At 36.5% G+C, this 21,153-nt stretch overlaps 2 protein-coding genes and 1 non-coding gene across 5 annotated transcripts in view; 2 read left to right on the forward strand and 1 right to left on the reverse strand.

The window, feature by feature from the left end:
• Nucleotides 1-21,153, forward strand: part of RASA2 (RAS p21 protein activator 2) — a 118,717-nt gene that overhangs the window by 24,333 nt on the left and 73,231 nt on the right. For all 3 annotated transcript variants that reach the window (XM_053598689.1, XM_053598690.1, XM_053598691.1), the window contains exons 3-4: nucleotides 4,283-4,386; nucleotides 15,954-16,048. In XM_053598689.1, coding sequence (XP_053454664.1) covers nucleotides 4,283-4,386; nucleotides 15,954-16,048 — 199 coding nt within the window. The remainder of the gene's footprint in view (nucleotides 1-4,282; nucleotides 4,387-15,953; nucleotides 16,049-21,153) is intronic.
• On the reverse strand, nucleotides 5,048-5,380 carry LOC128591240 (60S ribosomal protein L35a-like). Its single transcript, XM_053598696.1, has one exon. The coding sequence runs from the start codon at nucleotides 5,378-5,380 to the stop codon at nucleotides 5,048-5,050; it is 333 nt and encodes a 110-aa protein (XP_053454671.1).
• On the forward strand, nucleotides 14,831-14,937 carry LOC128592805 (U6 spliceosomal RNA). The gene has a single exon (XR_008382019.1). It is a non-coding gene; the product is annotated as a U6 spliceosomal RNA (small nuclear RNA).

The raw sequence follows: 21,153 nt of genomic DNA on the forward strand, positions 1-21,153 counted from the left end.
GGTAAGGCGCTGGCCCCATATACTGAGGGTGGCGGGTTCAAACCCGGCCCCGGCCGAACTGCAACCAAAAAATAGCTGGGCGTTGTGGCAGGCGCCGGTAGTCCCAGCTACTCGGGAGGCTGAGGCAAGAGAATCACTTAAGCCCAGGAGTTGGAGGTTGCTGTGAGCTGTGTGATGCCACGGCACTCTACCAAGGGCCATAAAGTGAGACTCTGTCTCTACAAAAAAAAAAAAAAAAGTACAAAAAGAAATACATGTTACGTCTTTGCCTATAGGTGTTTTTGCATTGATTTCTATGTTGAGATTAATTAAAAGAGTCTAGTTACTTTTATAAGCCAACTTTATTTTTTTTGTATGTGCCTTTGTTGTTGCATTTAATTTTTTTTTATAAACAACAAACATTTATTTCCCCTCTCTCTCCTCTTCCTTTCTACTTTCTGGACTATAGTTACATTTTGCCATTCCTATGAATGTGTAGGTGATTATATATTGATTTCATAGTAGTATTGAGTACATTGGATACTTTTTTTCCCATTCTTGAGATACTTTACTAAGAAGAATATGTTCCAGCTCCATCCAGGTAAACATAAAAGATGTGAAGTCTCTACCCTTTTATGGCTGCATAGTATTCCATGGAGTACATATACCACAATTTGTTGATCCATTCAACAACAGTGTAACAGGGTTGATGGGCACTTGGGCTGTTTCCATGTCTTTACAAACCAACTTTAAAAGTTTATTCTGGGGCAGCGCCTGTGGCTCAAAGGAGTAGGGTGCTAGTCCCATATGCCAGAGGTGGTGGGTGCAAGCCCAGCCTCAGCCAAAAACCGCAAAAGAAAAAAAAAAAGTTTATTCTGGTTATACCTGAAGGGAAAAATAATAGTGACAAAACTTTACCAGGCATTATAACAACTAAAAAGCTGAGCCAGGCTTGGAGCTTGTAGCACAGTAGTGGTTATGGCACCAGCCACATATACCAAGGCTGGCGGGTTTGAGCCAGGCCCCGGGCCAGCTAAACAACAGTGACAACTGCAACAAAAAATAGCCCAGCTGTCTTGGTGCCTGTAGTTCAGTGGCTAAGGCTCCAGCCACATACACCAGAGTTGGCGGGTTTGAATCCAGCCTGGGCCTGCCAAACAGCGACAACTACAACCAAAAAATAGCCAGGTGTTGTGGCAGGCACCTGTATTCCCAGCTACTTGGGAGGCTGAGGCAAGAGAATGGCTTAAGCCTAAGAGTTTGAGGTTGCTGTGAGCTGTGACACTACGGCACTCTACCCAGCTTGAGACTCTGTCTCAAAAAAAAAAAAAAGAAAAAGCCAGGCTTTGTGGTGGGCGCCTGTAGTCCTAGCTACTTGGGAAGTTGAGACAAGAGAATGGCTTAAGCCCAAGAGTCCAAGGTTGCTGTGAACTGTGATGCTAGGGCACTCTACCGAAATGAAACTCTGTCTCAAAAAAAAAAAAAAAAAAAAAACAGAGCTGAGCCAACTGTCAATTCGGAGTCAGAAATAATTTCTGTGGGAGTATTTTACTTTGTATTTCAGCTTCTCTTTTAGTTATGACATCTTAAAGATACTACACTTCATAATGATATTTATCTTTTCTTTCTTTAAACATTCTTAGGAAAGATGTTCTCTTGACAGAGATATTCATTAGCATTTCAGGGATTCATGTATTGCTAGAGGAATTTAAATATATTGAAATAGCATTTTAAAAATGAACTTATAAAAACAAACTATTTCGTAGGAGAAAATCTTTGCAACTTGGGGGTAGGCAATGGTTTCTTTCTCAGAATACAAAAAGCATTAATCATAAAAGAAGAAAATTGATAAATTATATTTTCTCAAATTAGAGGCTCCTATTCTTCAAAAGACACTGTCAAGAAAATTAAATGGTAAGCCACACCTAGGAGAAAATATTTTGACAAAGGACTTATACCCAGAATTTGTTTTAGAACATAACAAAAAAAAAAGAAACTTTAATAACTTAGTAAGGAGACACACAGCCATTTAAAATATGGAGAGAAGACTTGAATAGATATTTCACAAAAGATGAAATCTGAATGGCCAAAAAGCACATGAAAAGATATTCAACATCATTAGTATCAGGGAAATGCAGTTTAAAACCATTTCTGGTATGAGCGTGGTGGCTCACAGCTGTACTATTAGCACTTTCGGAGGCAGAGGCAGTAGGATTGCTTGAGGTCAGGAGTTCAAGACCATCCCAAGCAACATAGACCCCATCTCTACAAAAATTAGAAAAATTATCTACTCAGGAGGCTAAAGCTATTTGAGATTATAGTGAGCTGTGATGATGCCCCTCTATTCTAATCCTAGCAGCAGAGCAAGACTTTGTCTAGGAGACACACACACACCCCCACAACAACAACAAAAAATTTTGTCACTATAGTTTCTAGAACATAATCTACAATGAAGTAAGTCAAATCATTGATTTCCAATATGATGGGGGGTGATTGCATAGGGTCACCAGGACAGGGGGGATGTGGAAATGTCTTATATCTTAATTAGGATAGAGATTACACATCACATTCCCTAGAATAACTAAAATTAAAAACACTGTCAGTACCAATTTGTGGAGCAACTGAAACATTGCTAGTAAGAGTGTAAAATGGTACAACCAACTTTGGAAAACATTTTGACAGTTTCTTGTAAATTAAACATCTACCTTTAACTCAACAATTTTACTCTCAGTTACCCAAAAGAATTGAAAGCATGTGGCCAGAAAAGACGTGTATAAAAGAGTTTATAGCAACTTTATTTTAATAGACCAAACTGGAAACAAGTCAAATGACAACACTGGTAGAATGGATTGTGGATTACAGTAGAATAGTCACCAGTTAAAACAAATGAACTACTATATACACACCAGTATGGAAAAAAATCTCACAGGCATTAAGCTGAGTGAAAAAAGCTAGACGTAAGAGTACATAATATTATGATTCCATTTATGTGAAATTCCTTGTTTTTTTTTTTTTTTTAGAGACAGAGTCTCACTTGGTCACCCTCAGTAGAGTGCCATGGTGTCACAGCAACCTCCAACTCTTGGTGTCGAACGATTCTTTTGTCTCAGCCTCCCAAGTAGCTGGGAATACAGGTGCTTGCCACAGTGGCCGTCTATTTTTAGAGATGGTGGTATTGCTCTTGTTCAGGCTGGCCTTGAACTCGTGAGCTCAGGCAGTCCACCTGCCTTGGCCTCCCAAGTGCTGGGGTTATAGGTGTGAGCCACTGTGCCCAGCTTATGTGAAATTCTTGGACAGATAGATAGTGATAGCAGATCACTTGTTGCCTGTGGCAGGTATGGTGGGGTAACTACAGAGGGTAACTTTCTGGGGAGGTAGCAATTTTCTGTTTTGATTGAGGTAGAGGCTACACAGATTTATGCATTTATCAAAAGCCATCAACCTCTATACTTTAAAGGATTGCATTATATGTAATTATACTTCAGTTAAGTTTCTTTTTTTTTTTTTTTGCAGCTGCCCCCCGCCCCCAGTAAGGTTGAGTTTAAAAATAGTTTGTTATAATGTTTTTTCTTTCTTTTTTTTTTTTTTGTAGAGACAGAGTCTCACTTTATGGCCCTCGGTAGAGTGCCATGGCATCACACAACTCACAGCAACCTCCAACTCCTGGGCTTAAGCGATTCTCTTGCCTCAGCCTCCCGAGTAGCTGGGACTACAGGCGTCCATCACAACGCCCAGCTATTTTTTGGTTGCAGTTCAGCCGGGGCCCGGGTTTGAACCCACCACCCTCGGTATATGGGGCCGGCACCTTACCAACTGAGCCACAGGCGCCACCCAGTTTGTTTTAATTTTTAACATGTATTTTTGAAGTAACATTTCCATGTTATTACTTATTTTAGATATTTATGTATTATTTTGATTAATGTAGCTTTACATATTTCTAAGACAGTGATGGTGTGAATGACAGCTCTCATTTAGGTCCACTTTAGGTGAGCATAATCCCAGGCAATTACTGTATCTTGTGTTACAAGGACTTCTGAAAAGCTGTGTTTAGAACCCATCCTGGCAACATAAGTCTTCTCAAAGTTAGCTCAGTTTGCGTAGAGCATAGCTGAAACTTATCATTGAGAATAATTTGGAGATTGTGAAGTTCTTTTCTGTGGCATTTTAGTTTATAATTTCATTGACTTTATTAAAAGTGATGTTGAGTAATAATACTATTGTTATTAATAGTGATGCCAGTCAATTATTATTAAATTATTTGATACTATTTGAAGTAACGAACTTTTCCTCCTTTTCTTTTTAGCCCATTCTTCAGTGAAGAATTTTACTTTGAGATTCCAAGAACTTTCCAGTATTTGTCTTTCTATGTTTATGATAAGAATGTTTTACAAAGAGACCTTCGCATAGGTATGTACTATTTATAATTATCTTTAATCAAAACATTGATATTTATCTTCATTCTTTAAGTGTAAAGTGTTGAAAATTTCAGAATAATATATGCCCTGTATTTCTAATCCATTTCTGTAGACTTTGTATTCATTCGTGAATTTGATTTTTAATTTGTATATTTAGTTTAAATAACACTTTCTTCAGGAGGAGGCCTTTGCTGATCCCCTGGTCACTGTGTCGTGTGTTTCCATACTACCTGTGGTTGCCTTTCCATAGTGCTCATTTGTTCTTTGTTTAATATCTAGATTCTTCAGTTAAATGTGACATTTATGAGGACACAAACTATGTCTCACAGAGTGCCTTACATTTAGTAAAAGTTGGGTATTTGTTCAGTGATTCAAATAATGTTTTTATACAAAGGTATAAAAATGGACCCTTTGGAGAACATCTGTTTTTGAAGTTTTTTAACAGAGGTAATAATTCACTTTAGTTATAGTTTTCTCTCTGTCAGTATTGTCTATATTGATGATTAATGTATTCCTTAAAGAATTGTCTGATACAGGGTGCAGTCTGTGGGCATGGACTAGAACAAAGCTGACTGGCCACATATTTGTCACATTGAGGGTCTTTTTCTTTTTAATACAAGAGCACAAATCCACTTTAATTACTTTTCATCAGTTTAAAGCCTTGAGGGGCACAATATCACACAAATTCTATGTCCAGTGGCCTTAGCAGGAAGGTTACTTCGGAATTTGGCATGAACCATGCCACTGTTTCCTTGGGCCCAAGTTATCTTTCTCCAGATTACCCTGATTTTGTTCGGTTTGCTGCCAGGAGTCACTGTGTTGTTCTTTGCTTTGTATACATAAGCACATCTCTTGCCCAGATAGAATTCAGTTTCATCTCGGGCATAAACACCTTCAGTTTTAAGAAGAGCTATGTGCTCTCTTTGGTTCCAGAGACCCCACTTATAGCTAGCAAAAATGGCCTTGGACCACAGCCTTCTAGACATAATTTGTCTTTTAGAAGACTTGTTCCCAGCAGACGTCCACAGGCCCCAAGATTCACTTTCAGGGTCTTTGTGCCACTCCCTTGTATTTTAATAATAGGCAGAAGTCTAGTTGACATTAGTGTCCTCTTTAGCGTCTTGAGTTTCATCATCTCCATCTCCTTTCTGATTTGAAACGTGGTTAAGTCTCCTACAGCTTAGAAAATTAAGCTTTATTTGACTCTTCCCTCTTAACTAAATTCTAATCTTTCTCTGCTTTTACTATTGAACTCTTTAACAAATGTTCTATATCCATCTTCTGCTTACTACTTAATACTTTTTAAATATCTATAACTGGCTTCCACATTTTTCTGAAAAACCTTTTTTGAAGTTTGCTACCATCATTTTAAAGCAAATCAAATAACCCTTTCAAACAGTATATTTTTCTTAATTATAAAGATATAACATGTTCTTAATGACTGGTAGTTAAGTCTCTACAGTTAATTTGGTATATTTCTTCTCATTCTTTATTTTGTGCATTTATGTTACTACATTGTACTATTTATTCATTTTTTCCCTTTTTCACTTTTCATCTAATGATTCTTTCCCCATGTAACTAGTATTTTCAAAAGTATTTGTTATGTGATATCCTTTGTGTAAAATGTATTATTTTAATCACTCCCTTATTGGTGAACGTTTATGATTCCAAATTTTTTATACTGTAAATGGCATTGTTAGGAACAAATATTATTTTGCATAAATTTTTGCATGTCTTTTTCCTTAGGATAAATTCCCATAAGTGAAAATACTAGGTCAAAGGGTATGAATATTTTTATGACTTCCCCTATATATTTTACATTGGCGTTAGTATAAATTTATACTAACTTAAATTTCCCCCAGGATGGCATAGGCATAACCATTTCACTACCCCCTCACCCCTCTTGCATATTATCACTGGGAAAAAAATTCCCAGTATGACAGGTGAAAAATAATGTTATCTTAACTTGTCTTTTTTTTGATTGTAAGGAAATTTGAAGAATTTTTCTTGTGTTTATTGAGTTTTACATTTTTCTCCTGTGAATTGTTCATTCCTTTGCCGTTTTTCTTTTGTTTGGAGTTCTAACTTTTTATTCTTAAGCACTCTTATTTGTTAGATATGTTAACCTTTGTCAGATATATAATGCCCTCTATTTGTTCTCTCTCATAAAAGGCATTTTCTTAGTTGTTTTTTTTTTTTTTTTTTTTTTTGAGACAGAGCCTCAAGCTGTTGCCCTGGGTAGAGTGCTGTGGCATCACAGCTCACAGCAACCTCCAGCTCCTGGGCTCAAGCGATTCCCCTGCCTCAGCCTCCCAAGTAGCTGGGACTACAGGCGCCTGCCACAACGCCTGGCTATTTTTTGGTTGCAGCCGTCATTGTTGTTTGGCGGGCCCGGGCTGGATTCGAACCCACCAGCTCAGGTGTATGTGGCTGGCGCCTTAGCCACTTGAGCCACAGGCACTGAGCCATTTTCTTAGTTTTTAGTCCTCTTCTGCATCTGTGTCATTTTGACTCTCTTGATTACTATTCAACTTGTTAAAAGTCAATAATGGATATTTTAATGGTATTTTTTTTAGATGTCTTTTTTCTTCTGACTACTCCTTTGCTTTTATACAGACTCTTCTGTTTCTAGCAAACCCTTAATTATGGATCATACCAAAGCTCCATCTTCAATTCAGTTAAACATTTTCCAGCACTTCTTTGTGACTTAGAAAGGATGAGACTTTTAAGATGAATAAGACTCAAGTTGTTTCCATGCTATCAGAGAGGCAAACTTGTAGGCTAATACTAATGTTAGAATCTGTGCTGGGTGTATGAACAAAATACTTAAAGTATTGAAGGGAGAATAGCTAATTTTATTTGGTAGGGAATTAACAGAGACTACCAGAGTAGGAAAAGGAAGAACAGTTTCAGGATATGTAGGGGTTTGCAACAGCAGAGAGGGGAAAGTGAATTTTAGGTTTATGGTGTATCTGCTGGAGTATTTAAATGACTTAGGAGGAGGATGATAGAAGGTAAAGGTGGGAATATAGAATATAAATTGAGACCAAGCTGACATGAACGAACCCTTGAAACCATTCCACATTCCAAAAGTTAAGGAATTTGGACTTTATCCCGTAGACACTGGTTTTGAACCTTTTGAAAATACATGTAACTATATGTAAACTACATGTTTACATACATGTATATTGTATAGTATACTTTATGTAATCTATATACATTGAGTTTGTAGTTTGGATGACACTGTCGTAGGCAACAGGAAGTTGATGATTTAAAATAGAGATTAGGGCGGCGCCTGTGGCTCAGTCGGTAAGGCGCCGGCCCCATATACCGAGGGTGGCGGGTTCAAACCCGACCCCGGCCAACCAAACTGCAACCAAAAAATAGCCGGGCGTTGTGGCGGGCGCCTGTAGTTCCAGCTGCTCGGGAGGCTGAGGCAAGAGAATCGCTTAAGCCCAGGAAGTGGAGGTTGCTGTGAGCTGTGTGAGGCCACGGCACTCTACCGGGGGCCATGGAGTGAGACTCTGTCTCTACCAAAAAAAAAAATAAATAAATAAAAATAAAAAAAATAAAATAAAATAGAGATTAGAGGCATGGTGAGGGATAAGGAGGAGACTATTATCAGATGAGGTGAATAGGGAGGTGGCAGTGGAAATACAGATGAGGAAATGTACTTCAGGGGTTTCAAATAGAACTTAGGGACCCAAGGGATTAGAAGGAGTGTGAGGAGAGGGAGAGTTAAAAATGGTCTTATTGTTTCTGCGGCTGTTATTAATTGAGATAAGGAACACAGTAGGAGCATTCCATTTTGAGAAGAAGGGTTAGAAGAGGGAGACGATGGCTTTGGTTTCAACAAGTTAAACATGTATTACTTGGGGAACATCTTAATGGACATTTCGGTTGACAGCTGGGAATATAGATCTGAAGCTTAGAAAAGAGAAGAGCTGGAGATGCAGATTTGAGAGTTACTAGCATTAAGTTATACTCGGACTTGTGCTGGACTGGATGAAATTACCTGATAAGGATGGTTTCAGAGGGGAAGGGGAGCTTCAGCAAAGATTGATAAGGCATATCTGGAAGATAGGAAGAGAGATGTGAAAGATTAATATTACAGAAGGCAGGGAGATCTTAATGTCACCAACTAGAGAGGTAGGGTAGGATAAGGATTGCATAGAGAGTATTGGTAGTTATTAGCAATCCTTGAGAGGGTATATAACTTTGACCATCATGATATTTTGTCAAGAAAATGTGTAGTAATTTTTATTGTCCCTTTACATGTAATATTATGGTCTTTGGATAGTAATTCTTAAGGCTTTTATTTGAGGTTTATGATTATGATTTCCAAATTTGCCTCTTTTTGTTTATTTTTAAAGTAAAAGTCAATTTTAAATGATTTTTAGTAAAACTCAGTTCTTTATGAAGTGGTAGCAGAAAGCTATAATTGTTAGTGTGAGAACTTTTTTTTCTTAAATAAGTTTATTCTTATTATGGGATAAATTATCTCCTTTTAGTGGGAATTTTTTTTTTTACTTTTACATATAGAATTATTAAAATATACATAGTACGTATCCTTTAAGGTTGGAAAATGGCCTGATTTTTTAATTACTCATAAATTTTTAACATTTTTATAGTCTAACAAATATTTTCTTTTGTCATTAACCAAAGTTTTTTTTTTTTTTTAGTTGTGAGCTATTGTAAATTGAGTTCCCTCAATTATTTTATAACTCTTAAGTTACCCAATTGTAGATTAAACAGTGACATAGCATTTTCCGGAAATCTAATTTGAGCTAGAGCTGAGAGAACCATCTTTTAAACTTAAGATCTGAGAATGTACATTAGTCGAGGATAGCTTTAAGAGCTTAGGGGGGGTTAAATTGTTTACTATATAAGTAATACATTTTTTAATTATGGTATTATAGATAATACTGAATTACTTTTGACCACTGCCCTTTCCCAGTCCTCTTCTCAGAGGTAATAAGTGTTATCAATTGGGGCATAATTAATTTATATTAGTTATCTTTTTTTTTTTTGCAGTTTTTGGCCGGGGCCGGGTTTGAACCCACCACCTCTGGCATATGGGTCTGGTACCCTACTCCTTTGAGCCACAGGCGCCGCCCTATATTAGTCATCTTTATATGCAGGAATAATTAGTGTAAAAACTGGGTTATGGATTAATTAAAAACTTGAGAACTAGTAAAAAATAGTTAATTATAAAGTTAAGGTATCTTTTACACACTATTTTCATTTCTTTTTTTCTTTTTTTTTTTTGAGACAGAGTCTCAAGCTGTTGCCCTGGGTAGAGTACTGTGGCATCACAGCTCACAGCAACCTCGGATTCTTGGGCTTAAGCAATTCTCTTGCCTCAGCCTCCCAAGTAGCTGGGACTGCAGGTACCCGCCACAACGCCCGTCTATTTTCTTGTAGCTGTCACTGTTGTTTGGCACTATTGTTCGAACCCGCCAGCCCCAGTGTATGTGGTTGGCGCTCTAGCCACTGAGCTATAGGCACCGAGCCACTGTTTATTTTCTTAATGTATAGTGTCTTAAAAAGAAAGAAATAGAAGAGAAAGCATATATTTCCATTTCCAATGAGGATTCTAATAATATTGAAATTAAAACATAAATACTTTGCCTCCTAATTGTATTTTCTAATTAAATATAATTAAATGTTACAACTGTAATTATATTTAATTCTAATTAAGGGAATCTAGAGCTCAAACAAGTAATCTGTGACTGCCTTAATAGATTTTAGTGCTTTTTTTTCTTTCTCCTTGGTTCAGAATTATGTAGAGATAGCATTTTACTAGCATGTTAGAGACCTGAATTCCAATCATAACTCTATCATTAACTATCTGTGTGACCTTTATCAAGTCACATCCCAGATCTGTTCATCTATAAAATAGGCTGGGTTTAAAATAGCTAAGGTCTTTTCCAACTGTTTGAGTTATAATTTCTTCTGGCCTTTAGCTCTTAAGTCAAATCTACTGTTTAGAAATGAACTATGATTACACTTTTGTGTCTGTTTGCATAGGGACTATATAAGTTATCTATTGCTATGTAACAAATGACTCTAATATTTAGTGGCTTAACACAACAACCATATATTTGCTTATGATCCGATGGTTGTCATTGGGAGCTGAGCTTAGTTAGCTAGGTGGTTCTTATGCTAGTCTCACCTGGGGTCACTAATGTGCATTTATCTGGGAGATTGACAGGGGCTGGATAGTCTGACTCAGATAGTGTCTGATGGTTGGTGCTGGTTATTAGCTGGATCTCCCTCTCCATGTAGTCTCATGGTTGGTTCCAAGAGGTTAAGCCCTACTGCACAGGTGTACCTTATTTGCTGATGTCCCATTTGTAAAAGCAAGTCATCTGGCCAACACCAGAGTCGGACTGGAGGGGACCAGACAATGGTATAAATTCCAGGAAGCATGTTTTATTGGAGGCTATTAATATACCAGTTCACCACAGAGATCAAAATATATCTACCTAAACCCTATATACCAAGGATTCTAAGTGTCACCATTAGCTCTGAATTGCTCCCGTTGACTTACTGTCAGAATTTGTTCAATCCTTTTGCTACATCATTTTATATAGGCATTTGCATTTGTCACTATTCTTATCTATTCTTTCAGCCTTTTCTACTAGTGCCCAAGTAGGAACCAGGACTATCAGGATTTTGTTAGCTGGTAAACTGCGTCAGTTTGAAATTTCTGAGAACATATTGTATCTAAAAATGGGGCCCATGTGAATAATGCAGTATTTACTGATAGAACAAAATACTGCTTAAAAATGGTACTAGAAAGCTAGGAATATTTTTTAAACTTAGAAACCAACAAAGGTGGTTTTTTTGCCCACAGTTCCTTCATTTCTTTTTGTGTTTCCTGTCCTCATCTGATTTTAAGGAACTAATAGAGCATCTAGTGTGCATTTGTTTGGTTTTAAGCTCTTTCTGTGTATGAGTTTGTCAGACCAATGGGGAAATGAAATAGCGCCTTAAAATGATTGGTTGGCAAGTTTGTTCCTGGTTGATTTTTTTTTTTTTTTGAGGTTGGTGATTTCATGGCTATTGAAATAATTTACTTTGTTTAAAATAGTAATCACAAAACTAAAACAATCTTCTGGAACATTAGAGGCACAGAGTAGGTTTTTAAGATCATTAGATTTGAAAGTCATTTCTAATGCAGAGGATACAAATCAGACGTAGAGTTTTAAGGAATTCACCCAAGATTACACAACTAATAAGTAATAGAATTGACACTAGGTTGCCAGATTAGTGTTTGTGTTGGAAGGAAGATGAACAGGCATATTTTGGTTTTGAAATCTGGCTTCAGCACTTGTTGGGGGGCAGGTTTTAGAATATCACTCAGCTTTTCTCATCTGTAAGATAGTGATTATACCCTCTGTCTCCAAGATTGTTATGAAGATTAAATAAGAAAATTTGTAAAATGTCTTCTACCTGGTAGATGTTGCCTTTTACTGGTCTTCTACCAGTAAATGCTGCCTTTTCTTTCAATTCTGTGTTCTTTCCATTGTATTAGGCTGCCTACCTTTTACCGTGAATGCCTGTCAACTTAATGATAACTCACAATAGTAAGAATCATGAGGGACTTATGGAGGAGGGGATCTTACTGTTTTCCAGAAACTTGTCCCTCTCTTTTTCCTCCCCCATACTTCCTTCCTATTCTCCCTTCCACCTTTTTTCCTCTTTCATTCTCTTTTTTCCCCCTTCCCACTGCCCTTTTTTTATTCCTTATACAACTGATGACATGTATTTCTTTTTTATATTTTTATTACCTAATAAGTGCTGGAAATGTTGTCAGTATCCTACTACCTAATGACTCAAATATTTTTTTTTAATTTTTTTGAGATGTGTGGTCTTGATAAGCTGACTAGGCTAGAACTGAACTCTAAACTCAAGCAATTCTCCTGCCATAGTCTCCCAAGTAGTTGCAACTACAGGTGTGCACCACCATGTCCAGCTTTCCTCTGTCATTCTTCTTTAATGGTTTTTCCAGCTTTGTGGAATCATATACTCTTTCTTTCCTACTTCTTCAGGGCAACTAGCCTCATGAAACTAACCTTTATATATCAGAAACTGACCTCTTAGAAAGGAATGTAAGAATAAGGGTTAGCAATAAAATTGCAGGTTATTCTTAACTTATGCAGCTAGTAAGAGAAGAGTTTCCCTCTCACAGGGGAAGAAACATTCTTTAGTGACAATCAGTATTGTGATACACAAGATATGAAATTAGGAAGACATGGATGCCTGCTTCTGGAATTTTTACCTGTGAGGCTGAGAGAGGATTCTCTTTTTACCTGTGGCAGAGAAAATGTATTTCCAGTGATCTGAGTTATCAGTCATGAATAGGAGAAGTAGATTCCTAATATAGTTTTTAGAAGCATTTTTAGTAAATACACTTTGGTTGGTGGAACCTGGAAATCAAATCACCATTTATAACACAGTGCCCATTGTGATTATTTATGAATATTTGTTCTATGAGGGAATGAATTGATTGAACCAGTAAACTTCCAAATAAACTTTTTATTTATTTTTATTTTTATTTTATTTATTTGAGACAGAGTCTCAAGCTGCTGCCCTGGGTAGAGTGCCATGGTGTCATAACTCACAGCGACCTCCAACTCTTGGGCTCAAGCAATCCTCTTGCCTCAGTTTTTTTATTTTTAATAGAGGCGGAGTCTCGCTCTTTTTCAGTCTAGTCTTGAACTCGTGAGCTCAAGCAATCCATCCACTGATCCACCCACCTCAGCCTCCCACAGTGTTAGGATTACAAGTATGAGCCAATGTGCCTGGCCCAAATAAACTTTTTAAAAACCCTCTTTTTAAGTGTGAGGCTTGCTTTAGCGATGTTTGTTACATGTCACATGTGGACATAATATACAGATTCATAAATTATGCACAAAACTAAAAGTTACAGAAATTGTAGGATAGAAATTTTCCTTACCGTTCCTTTTTTTTTTTTTGAGACAGAGTCTCACTTTCTCACCCTCAGTAGAGTGCCATGGTGTCGTAGCTCACAGTAACCTCAAACTCTTGGGCTCAAGTGATTCTCTTGTCTCAGCCTCCCAAATAGCTGAGACTACAGGCACCAGCCACAGCACCCAGCTATTTTTAGAGATGGAGTCTTACTCTAGCCCTGGCTGGTCTAGAACTCGTGAGCTCAGGCGGTCCACCCGCCTCAGCCTCTCAGAGTGCAGGGATTATAGACGTGGGCCACCGTGCCAGACCTAGAATAGAGATTTTCATCAGGAGTCTACTAATAAGTTTCCAAGTAGTAAGTAAATTCTCTTAAAATTATATGCTAGATATTATCTGTGCCTTTTTCTAAGGAAAAGACATAAAAAATACTGTTATAAAGATTCTTCAAGGGGAGAGGGATGGTTCCCAAAGGTAGGAACTTTAGCTGAGGATGTATAGATCTATTTCTGGATATATATATATTATTTGTTTTTAAAAAGTATCGAACTTATCCATTGTCTTAATATTTTATTTATATTTGGTGTGGAATCTATGGTAATTAGAACTACTTGATAGAATAGATAATTACTTGTGGCACACAATATTGACTACTTTGGCATAATTTTGTGTCCTGAGCTATTCATCGCATTACATTGATTTGCCAAGAATTTGATACAATACATAGGTAAAATGTATCAAGAGATCTATAAGATTTGTGTCTTTACCTAAGCTCTTTCAATAATGTAAGGAATATTTGAATTCTACAGTTGGCATTTAATATGTATATTTAGTACTAGAAGAATTTCTATTTTATCACTTTTATTTTAAATTTAACCAAAACAGAACTGAAATATATTGTTTTCCTTGTGCCATTTTCTTCATGATTTGAATGATATATAAATGTTAGATATTCACGCAAAATTTTGATCTTCACATTAGATTTCATCTAAAATATTTAAAAGAAAGTTGGAAAGATTCATATTTGTTGCCAGGGACAATTTATTAATTTGAAAGTTTTATGTGTTTTAAACTTTATTAATGTATATAGTTGATGAATTCAGTAAGCCTTTGGATTTGTATTATTAGTACAGTTGCCACTGTAATAAAAATAGCTGCATGTTTTAATATTTTCCTTAAAATTACACATATGTATGTTATTTTTATAGTTTGAATTCCAAGTTAAAAATGGGAAGATAAACTCATCAAAAACTGTAATATGGACAGTTTTATTGAGGCATAATTCACATACCATCAAATTCAACCTTTTAAAGTGTCCATCATGTTTGCAGCTTTTTCTTCAGTGGTTTAGAAAAAGAATCATACACATCAGAAAAGTATGGTAAAATGTTAATAGTTACAGAATCTGTATAGAGAATATGGAAGTCTTAACTACTGTTCTTGTAACTTTGTTTGAAATTATTTAAAATAAAATATTTTTAAATGAAAAAAAGCATATGGTGCTCGCTTCGGCAGCACATATACTAAAATTGGAACGATACAGAGAAGATTAGCATGGCCCCTGCGCAAGGATGACACGCAAATTCGTGAAGTGTTCCATATTTTTTGGAAAAAAAAAAAAAAAAGGAAAAAAAGCATATGATACAATGATAGTAATTCACAGAGTTGTGCAACCATCACCACTAATTTCAGAATAAAAATTTGAGCATAGTTTTTCTGTGTTTGTTTTCCTATCATTCCTTTCCTTTTCACTTTATCCACAAAACTTGATGAGAATGGAAAAATTTCTTTACAATTTTCTTGAAGTTTTCAAATGTTGAACTCAAGGACCACGGTATATCATAAGTGAAAGGAAATGAAGTATAATTAGGACACATAAAACGAAAATTCTCATTTGACAAAATAAAAGAAAGTTAACTACTTTAACTTTAGTGTATATCCTTTGTTGAAGCTTTTACATAGAATCCTGGAATAAATTGTTGGGCATATGCAAAAACTCTACTTCTTAAAACTTGAATTGAGGAAGGAAATGCTTTGTACCAACATAGCAAATACTTTATTATAATAAGAACACTTCTGTTTCTTCCTCTCATAGTACTATGTTCATTGTACTGTATCTTCTTCCTCTGAGATGTAGAAATTCTTGAGAGAACTGCCTTAACTTTTGTATGCACTGGAGCAAGGTAGTCAATGTTTGTAATGTTTTGGTAAAAGCATATTTTTAATAATAAAATTGTTGTTCTAATCTCTCATAATTTTCAAGTCAATTTTTACTTTTGTTAACCATGTATGATATTGTTTTTTCTTTTGGTTGGAACTTATAAACTCTTACAACATACGGTTTATTCATGGGAAGATCAGTAAACTATACATAGTTTTTTATACGGAATGTACTATAAGAATGTGAATCTGAATAATATTTTTAAATGCTGTTGTATGTAAATACAGTAGAGTTTTGTCTAGAGAAAGGTCTCCTGAGTGCTTTATAAAAATGAATTTTTATATCATCAGGTACAAATTATTTAAAAATGTTTTCTACAAAGTATGACATATAACAATACTAATGAGTCTTAGGATTATACAAAATATGTTTTCTTACATTGTTTTACTTACTTTCTGTAGGAAAAGTAGCCATCAGAAAAGAAGACTTATGTAACCACAGTGGCAAAGAAACTTGGTTTTCACTACAGCCTGTTGACTCCAATTCAGAAGTTCAGGTAAATATTAAGGCTCAAAAAATTGTCCCACAGAGAAAATGAGTGGAAATGAACTAATTATTCATTTAGATAGAACTTATTATGCCTTGTTTTAAATTCCTACATCTAGAGCTTTGGATTATGTAAAGCTGGAAGGAAATGGTTTTGCCATATTATTTAGTGCTTTTGCATATGTCTGGGGGGGTGAGGAAATTATATTAGGGAAGACATTTTTTTCTTGCCTTTGTTCTTATGTTTGAGTCATAGTAGCAAATTATTTTGGGCGGGAGGGGGGAATGTCTTAAGGGAAAAGATATGTTTTATTAACTCACACTTTGAAGAGAATCTCTGATTTCATTTGTTTTCATCAAGATGCTCTGTTTGTTCTCTAATAAACTAGACTTGGGAAAATGTTATTCATTTAAACCATGCCTGAGCCCACTGTGCAGAGCCTTCACACACCCACCCTGTTGCTTGCCTTTCTTTTTATTTGAAAGGGTATCATCATCATCATCATCGCTCTTTTTAATCTCTTCTTTCTTCTTGCCAAAATAATAGGCCTTTTACAGATTCTGTATATGAGCAAAGATAAATGTTCAGCCACGTAGCTGAAGTTTCTGTTTGTTTTTGGAAAGTCAGAGTTTTTCTAGTCTTAGAAATTATTATTTCTATCCAAAGGGAATCTTTTCTTTTGTAACCATATTTATTTATAAAATATGGTAAGGATTGTGAAACCATTTCCCGAGGGCATAATTGCAAGCAAGATTCTTCCTCTCTAAAAGAAGTTATAATTTGCCACTGTGACTCAAACAGAAGTTTAAGACAAGAAAAAAGTGCTGCACCCACACCCACAGATAATTTGCAAATAAAGTACCTGTGTCTCCATTTCCTCATAACCTCTCAAGCATTCTCTTTGAGTCAGTGATTAAATTCTCATAAAATTAAATATTAGTGCACTAAAATCCCTTTTTAACTGTGAAATACAACTTATACTTTCTGTGTTTTATGCACTTTACTACATTTTAATATTCTTTTCTTTCCATTTGACCATAACTATTATTCAGATCTCAATTATACAATATTATAAATGATCTATATGAGAGGCAATGTGAGAAAGTGGAAAGGGTTCAAATTAGAAGTAAAAAAATGTAAGTCCTAGTTTCTTTCATATGTGGTTGTTTAAATGACCTTGAATTTCGTTTCTATAAAATGGGAATAAAAGTTGCCACTTTGATTGATAACAGTTGTGTCTAGAAACTATTTCCCTAAAGTGACTTTACCAAAAGGAAAATGTGAAAGTTTTAAAGTATGAGTTTTTCTTTTTAAAAGCAAGAGAGAAAAAAGTTTTAAAAATTTGGTCTAAAATAGAATTGGAGGATTATTTAAAGATTTAGTTTATTAAGCATGACCAGTATAAATTTGCTAAAGAAAAGTTCTAGTACTCAAAAGGTAGAAATCTATAGTACATGGATACTCTTTATACATAGTATACTTTTTGAAGATGATAATAAAGATTAATATGGGGACACAAGCTTTTATTTGGTGGTGTGTATATAACTCCGAAACATGGAAATTCTGGAAGTAGCATTTACCTGTTAGATATGGTGACATTTTAAAATTTGCTACAATTTATTTTCATGACCAGGAGTATTAATCTTTACAGCTCATTTGTCACTTAATTAGTGAGATTTACTCACTCTGTAAAATAGATTTTAGAAAGAAGAGTATTTCATGTTAATATGGTACCATTGGAGAGTATTGTTGTCTGGCCCCAAACTAATCTGGGAATAAATAGTAAACCTTGGGAGTCTAGAAAAGATAAAACAGCAGCCTGTGATTCATATAGATCCTACTTTGTTAATAAATTTGTTCACTCCCATAAATTTTATACAATTTTACAAAAATATTATGAAATGGCTCAGCTCCTGTAGCTCAAGCCACATACATTGGAACTGGCAGGTTCAAATCCAGCCTGGGCCCGCCAGACAACAATGACAACTATAACCAAAAAATAGCCGGGTGTTGTGGTGAGCACCTGTAGTCCCAGCTACTTGGGAGGCTGAGGCAAGAGGATCGCTTGAGCCCAAGAATTGAGGTTGCTATGAGCTATGACATCAGGGCACTTCACCCAGGGCAACAGCTTGAGACTCTGTCTCCAAAAAAAAAAAAAAATGAAATATAAAATATATTGCTCTCCAATTGGGAGCAATAGGAGAAGCTGTTAGATTGAGTTCAGCTGCAACTCGATCTAATAAATACTATCAGGAATTAGTATATACTAAGCACAGTCTTAAGTGCCTAATGTACATTATTTTATTTAGTTTTTAGGTAGGTAGTATACCTCCATTTTATAGGTAAAGCAGATGGGATTCACAGGGCTTAAATGACTTCTCCAAAGTCACAGAACTCCTCAGATGTGGAGCCAAGAATCCAGCAGAGATCTGTCTGATTCTAAAACTCCTAACTACAGTACCTTTCACTATTCCTTAATGTTAATCATAAAAAGGCTTTAGCTGGGGGGTGGGGGGCTTGGAGGGGCACCTGTGGCTCAAAGGAGTAGGGCGCTGGCCCCATATGCCTGAGGTGGCAGGTCCAAACCCAGCCCTGGCCAAAAACTGCAAAAAAAAAAAGCTTCAGCAATTAGGATCACTTTAGTAACGTCTATGTTAAGGAACCAGAAGCCTACTCAAATTAGCTCAAAGGAAAATGGAGGAGACATTCGAAAGTTTCTAAGGATCTTGAAATAACAATTACAGGAACTTCACTAGGGCCAATATGAGCTAGAAAGTTGTCAGGCATTTGCAGAGGAGCGGCATTTTAAGTGGATATTAGGTTCTTAAAACAGCAGATGATAAAATTTATATAAGTTAAAATTATTTTTGAAAAGACTTTAATTTCTTATAAAGTACACTAAAGTATTGGGTGTTTTGTTTTTCGTTGATTGCCGCATAAAATGGTCGGCTTGTGTTTAGGGCCTGGCAAATGAAAAATATTTGTATTCTGTATCAAACTGTAGATCCACATTCAGTATAGCAATAGATACTGCACAAGGCACATGATAACTGAGACCCACTGATTCATTTCTTCCTAGTTATGCTCACTATGCTTATTAAGTGCTCACTATTTAGTGTATTTTTTCTTTCCCTTTCATTTTGCAAAGCAAATAAAGTTTTCTATCTTTCCCTCTCATTGTAATAACCTCCTCCTTTGCAAAATGCACATGAAAGAAATACCATTTAACAGTTGATTGTGTGGTGTGACTATATGCCTCTTCCTCTTCTTTTCTTTAAATAAGTCACAATTTCTTGTTGACAGCTAAAAATGCCACCCTGGCCTTCCAGGTTATGTGACCATATAGCCTTCTTACCTTCTAAGATCTGACTCGGTTTTCTTCCACAAGTTAGAGAATTTGGCTAAATTTGGGTCAGATATCCACTGCAGTCTAATTTGATATGGTTGGAGGAAGAGTCAAGGTAGGGCAGTTCATTTTGGGGATTTGAGTAGTCATGTTCTCTAAGGAAGGGGTTGGGGTGAAGAAAATGATTGGCATCTCTATCTCAGAGGGGGGAGATGTTTGATTTCCTAACTCTACCACTAATTGGCATTTGTATCCAAAATAGTTGCTAATCTGCAGTTATCTGAAGATCTTCATCTGTAAAATGAGAACCTCAGTATAACAGGTTCCCTGTGGTTATGAAGTTCCAAGGAAGTAGCATGCAGAAATTTTATTTAGCCCTCAAATGAAAAGATCCTAATAATAGAAAGATGGGTTTTATATGCAAACAGTTGAACAATTTTTAAGTACTATAACCTCTTACCTTATCTCCAGAAATAGCTCTTTATTATTGCTGTCAGTGCTTTATTTTTACTGTAATGTTAATAATTATTAGTAATATTTCATTAGTGTATTTTTCTATCATTATTTATTTATTGAGACAGAGTCTCACTTTGTCTTTCTCAGTAGAGTGCTGTGCTATCATAGCTCACAGCAATCTCAAACTCTTGGCCTTAGGCTGGGCTCCATGGCTCACGCCTATAATCCTAGCACTCTGGGAGGCCAAGGTAGGTGGATTGCCTAAGTTCGCAGGTTCAAGACCAACCTGAGCAAGAGCGAGACCCAGTCTCTAAAATTAGCCAGGCATTGTGGCTGGTACCTATAGTCCCAGCTACTCAAGAGGCTGAGACAAGAGAATTGCTTGAGCCCAAGAGTTTGAGGTTGCTATGAGCTATGACGCTACAGCATGCTATTGAGGGCAACAAAGTGAGACTCTGTCTCAAAAACAAAACCAAAAAACTCTTGGGCTCAAATGATCCTCTTGCTTCAGCCTCCCAAGTAGCTGAGACTACAGGCACCTACCACAATGCCTGGTTATTTTTAGAGACGGTGTCTCGTTGTTGCTCAGGCTGGTCTCGAACTCCTGAGCTCAGGCAATCCACCTGCCTGGGCCTCCCAGAGTGTTGGGATTATGGGTGTGAGCCAACGTGCCCGGCCCTACCGTTTTAAATCTTTTTTATTTTTGGCTTGATTCTTCCTGTTGCTGTTTTGCAGGTTCTCCTCTAGGTTAACCATTTTCTAATCTACTTTCAGACTCTGCAGTGGGTCAGATGAAGAAGAACACAAACGGCTCCTGTGACCAGTGACACTGGGTCACTAAGTCTAGTGGACATTTAAGACCTCTTTTTTTGACCTTTTAGCAGCTTTGGATACTGATGACCACGCCTTCCATTTTAAAGCATTTTTCTTGCTTAGTTTAGGGATTGCTTGCTTACAATCCCTAGCACTCTGGGAGGCTGAAGTGGGTGGATCACTTGAGCCCACGAGTTCCAGACCAGCCTGAGCAAGAGTGAGACCCTGTCTCTACTAAAAATAGAAAAACTAGCCAGGCATTATGGCAGATGCCTGCAGTCCCACCTACTTGAGAGGCTGAGGCAGGATTACTTGAGCCCACAAGTTTGAGGTTGGTCCTGGGAGGGTCCTGGTAATCATCCTGCTTCATGTGATATTCTTTACTACATAAGTGAAGTTAATATGGATTGTGCTGGTGCCTTCTATAGATCCTCTTTTGGCTTCAGTCAATCATCTGCAGCTATGCTGTTAGTAATTAGGTCCTGGAACTCATAAGAAA

The sequence above is a fragment of the Nycticebus coucang genome, chromosome 8, assembly GCF_027406575.1.
Source record: "Nycticebus coucang isolate mNycCou1 chromosome 8, mNycCou1.pri, whole genome shotgun sequence".
In the NCBI taxonomy this organism is placed as follows: Eukaryota; Metazoa; Chordata; class Mammalia; order Primates; family Lorisidae; genus Nycticebus; species Nycticebus coucang.